General features: G+C 54.1%; 1 protein-coding gene across 1 annotated transcript in view; it reads left to right on the top strand.

Annotated features, from left to right (window-relative positions):
- The window catches only part of PLA2G4E (phospholipase A2 group IVE), a 38,067-nt gene that overhangs the window by 24,807 nt on the left and 9,596 nt on the right, over window positions 1-3,664 (top strand). The window contains exon 13 of the mRNA XM_014459479.2: window positions 1,686-1,908. Within this exon, the coding sequence (XP_014314965.1) occupies window positions 1,686-1,908 (223 nt within the window). The remainder of the gene's footprint in view (window positions 1-1,685; window positions 1,909-3,664) is intronic.

Genomic DNA, 3,664 nt, shown 5'->3' with positions numbered 1-3,664 from the left:
ACCTGGCTCCCCCAGGTGAGACCAGCATGAAGGTGCTTCTCCACCGGAGACACCAGGCCTGGGTCCCACGGTCCCTGTAGGGGCCACAAAAATGTTTTCTTTTCAGATCAGACGGAAAAAATTGAACTTTTAGATAGAATAAAATATTTTTATAAAGACATTCCCTATATTTGTCTTTATACAACAGTCCTAAAACAACATTTTTAATCATTGATGGTGAAGGGGGCCACCAAAGGCATACTGCAGCCCTAGCCCAGTGTGGCCAGGGCCCTCTCTCTCGGCCAGGCCTGTGTCTTATTCTGTCTGGGGCTGGTGGGCCTCTGCACCTTCGAGGTCTGTGGCCCTCATCCTGGAGGCGCTCTGGGTGGGTGACTTTCATTTGGGCAAGTGGATGTGAACTTTCCTAGGAAAACCAAGGGCTCCTGGGCATGAGGGGCCCTGAGGCTGCAGCCCAGATGGGCCATAGAGGGAACCGCTGACAGTTATCGGCAGGGCCTCTGCGCCAAGCACTGGGGTGACTGTTTCCAATGGATCCTCTCATTTCTTCTTCATCAGAAAACCATGAGGGAGATGTTGCCATTCTGCTCACTGTTTAGCTGGAGAAACAAAGGAACTGCCCTGAGCCGCTCAGCTAATGAGTGGTAGAGCTGGGATTGGAACCCAGGCTGTCAGAGTCCAGGGCCCAGGTTCTTAGGCTCCCTGTCAAATGGCTGCCCCTGGGGAGTAGGTTAAGGACAGAACCTGCTTCTATGGGGGGGAAGGGGTACCTGGCCCAGGAAAGCACTGGAAAGGATTCTTTTAAAACCAGTTATTTGAAACGGCTTTGAAAGCTTTTTTAAGGTAATTGAGTGAACCTTGTAGAGAGCAGGGTGCTTTTAGTTGAAGAAATCTCCTGACCAACCTCCACCTTCCCTGATTAGAAACAAGTGCCGTGAAGGATGAGGCCACTTTCAGACAACCACGCAGCTGCAGACAAGGGCCACTGTGGGGGGTCCCGGTGCTGTGCTGACATAGGCAGAAAGCTGGGTCAGGCCAAGACGAGGCAGACAGGGACAAAGACCCAGGGCTAGGGGGACCCCCATCTTCATTTTTCTCCTCCCCACGGCCCACGTGTAAGTTACAAAGAAGGGGGAACAAACCTTTAGCCAGCCTCATAATTATGGGAAGTATTAGTGTGGCAGAGTGGAAACAGCCCGGGATGTGGAATCAGCCGAGCCTGGTTCCGACGATGGCTCCACCACCCCGGGGCCCAGGACTTACTCTGTGCCGGGTGCTATTCTAACCACACTACATGGCATTAACTGATGTAATCTTCACAATAACCTTGTGAGATAAATACAATTATCATAACTCTCCCCTTTCCACAGATGGGGAAGCTGAGGTGAAGAGAGGTGGAGTACGTTGCCCCAGATGACATAGCTAGTGAGTGGTAGGGTCTGGATTAGAACAGGAAGATCTGGGTCCCGAGTCCTCCCTCTGAAGCAACATGCTACCTGGCACACAGTAGGCAACCCAGAAATGGTAGCATTGCGACTGTGTGCAACCACGTTCACTCCCTTTCCTCCAGGCTCCTCTCCAGGCAGGTTGGGGTTTCCCCTGAGCTGCCGCCTTCTCTCCTGCCAGGGCCTGGGGTTGACAGGACCAGGGCTGGCTCAGCTCTATCAGCCATGCCTGTCTTTCTGCAGGACCATGGCTACCTTGTACCGTGACCCTGACTGGTCCTCCAAAAGCCTGGAGACTGCCATCCTTGAGGCCCGGAGGCACGTGGTCAAGGACAAGATGCCCGCCCTGTTCCCGGACCAGCTCCGCAAATTCCGGGAGGAGCTCCGGCAGCGCAGCCAGGAAGGCTACAAGGTCAACTTCACAGACTTCTGGGGCCTGCTGATCGAGGCCTGTCTGGGGGATGAGGTAGGTACCAGCTTCTCCTGGGTCGCACCCCGCCTTGACTGATGCCTGGCTCTCTTCCCTCAATGGGGTGTCTGGGCTTCTATCGCAGCAGGAGGGAGTTATGTTGGATCTGCAGGTGCATCCCTGCATGTCAATGGTGTGAGGTGCCCGAATGTGTGGTGGAGGAAGATGGTGGGACTGTCTTCCCACCTCCCTTTAGAGTATGACTGAGACCCCCTGATTGGGGGTGGCTTCGATGCAACCCTGCAGGGAGGTAGCTTATCCTCTGAGAGCCAAACCAAGACGCCTGTGAGAGACAATAGGGAGCAGCTGGGAAAGGCTGGAGAGCCATCACACTGCGACGCAAGTCTGACCCCTAGTGGAGGAGAGAGAAGAAAGGCTGGGTGGACGCATCCGAAACAGCTTTGTGTGATTTAGAAGGTTCAGCAAGACTTTGAGAGTCCTACAGCCCAGTTGGCTGTCAGAGGAGCCCGACACCCCCAGGTGGGCCTGCCTCAATAGCCCTGCCCCCCATGTCAGTAATGGGCTGGGAGCCACCCATGGGAAGCAGAGCCTCAGCACACACTCAGCATGGATTTCAGAGCAGCTGGGACCCTCACTCAGTGATACTCCAGCCGCTGGAGGTCTGCAGGGCTCCTTCTCAAGGTCACCACCCAGAGGATGGGCCCAGTGAGGTTCCCTCCTGCGCTGAGAGCCAACGACCTGAGCAATATGTGCCCAAGAAGAGAACCCGCCTGTGCTGAGACCCAGCTGTTGTGGAAGCCATGTGGGACATGACATGCTGGAGGGAAAGCAAGTCTAGGACTAATGTCAGGAGGCCTCTGCTCTTCCTCTTTGGCCAAAAGTAGGAGCCCGTTCCCCTCGGGCCCCTTCGACAATGAGTTTAGACTGGCTCTTCTGTGAGTCTGCAACTTCCTCTACTTCCAGGGTCGTCAGCCCTGTGGTGCCCAGGTCTCTGGGCCCAGTTACAATAGGTAACCTGCTTGCCTTTCAAGCGAGGCCCAAGAGTCATTTGGCCTACATATGTGTTTACCATCCCACACGGGTTCCGCGGCCTTCCCAAGCTTGGGTGACCATGGACGGTCACTTGGTAGGCAGCTGCTAGGCCTGGGATCAGCACCTGGGCCTCTAAGGCCTCACTTGGCCTTGTCTGTACTGGCTGATTCTCTTGGGAGGGTGGCCTGTGGCCCCAGCTGATCTTCAGGACCCCCACTCTGATTCTGGGAACTTGGGGACCCTGGCTGCCATCTGGTGCCCAAATATCCAAGCTTTAGTTAAAAAACAAAAGAGGAGAAGGAGAAGGAAAAGAAAAGAAAGGAAGGAAGAAAGGAAAGGAGGAAGGACGGAAGGAAGGAAGGAAGGAAGGAAGGAAGGAAGGAAGGAAGGAAGGAAGGAAGGAGCTTTTTTCCCTTCCCAAGCACATTTTATGCAACATGCAAAGCAGATAAGAACAATAGAGGAGAAAGATAAGTATCACATGATCTCACTCATTTGTGGAATATAATGAACAACATAAACTGATGAACAAAAATAGATTCAGAGACTAGTAGAAGCATCGAACAGACCGTCAAACCTCAGAGGGAAGGCAGGGGAGGGTATGGGGGGGAGGGGGGAGATCAACCAAAAGACTTGTATGCATGCATATGAGCATCGCCAATGCACACGGACAGTAGGAGGGTGAGGGCCTGTGCTGGGAGGCAGGAGAGGGCTGGGAGAGGTCAATGGGGGTGGGGGGGGGGGGGGAAGGAGACATATA

This window comes from Myotis lucifugus, unplaced genomic scaffold (assembly GCF_000147115.1).
Source record: "Myotis lucifugus unplaced genomic scaffold, Myoluc2.0 scaffold_109, whole genome shotgun sequence".
Taxonomy (NCBI): domain Eukaryota; kingdom Metazoa; phylum Chordata; class Mammalia; order Chiroptera; family Vespertilionidae; genus Myotis; species Myotis lucifugus.
Note: the sequence above shows the minus strand (reverse complement) of the source record. Positions and strands in the feature narration are given on the sequence as shown.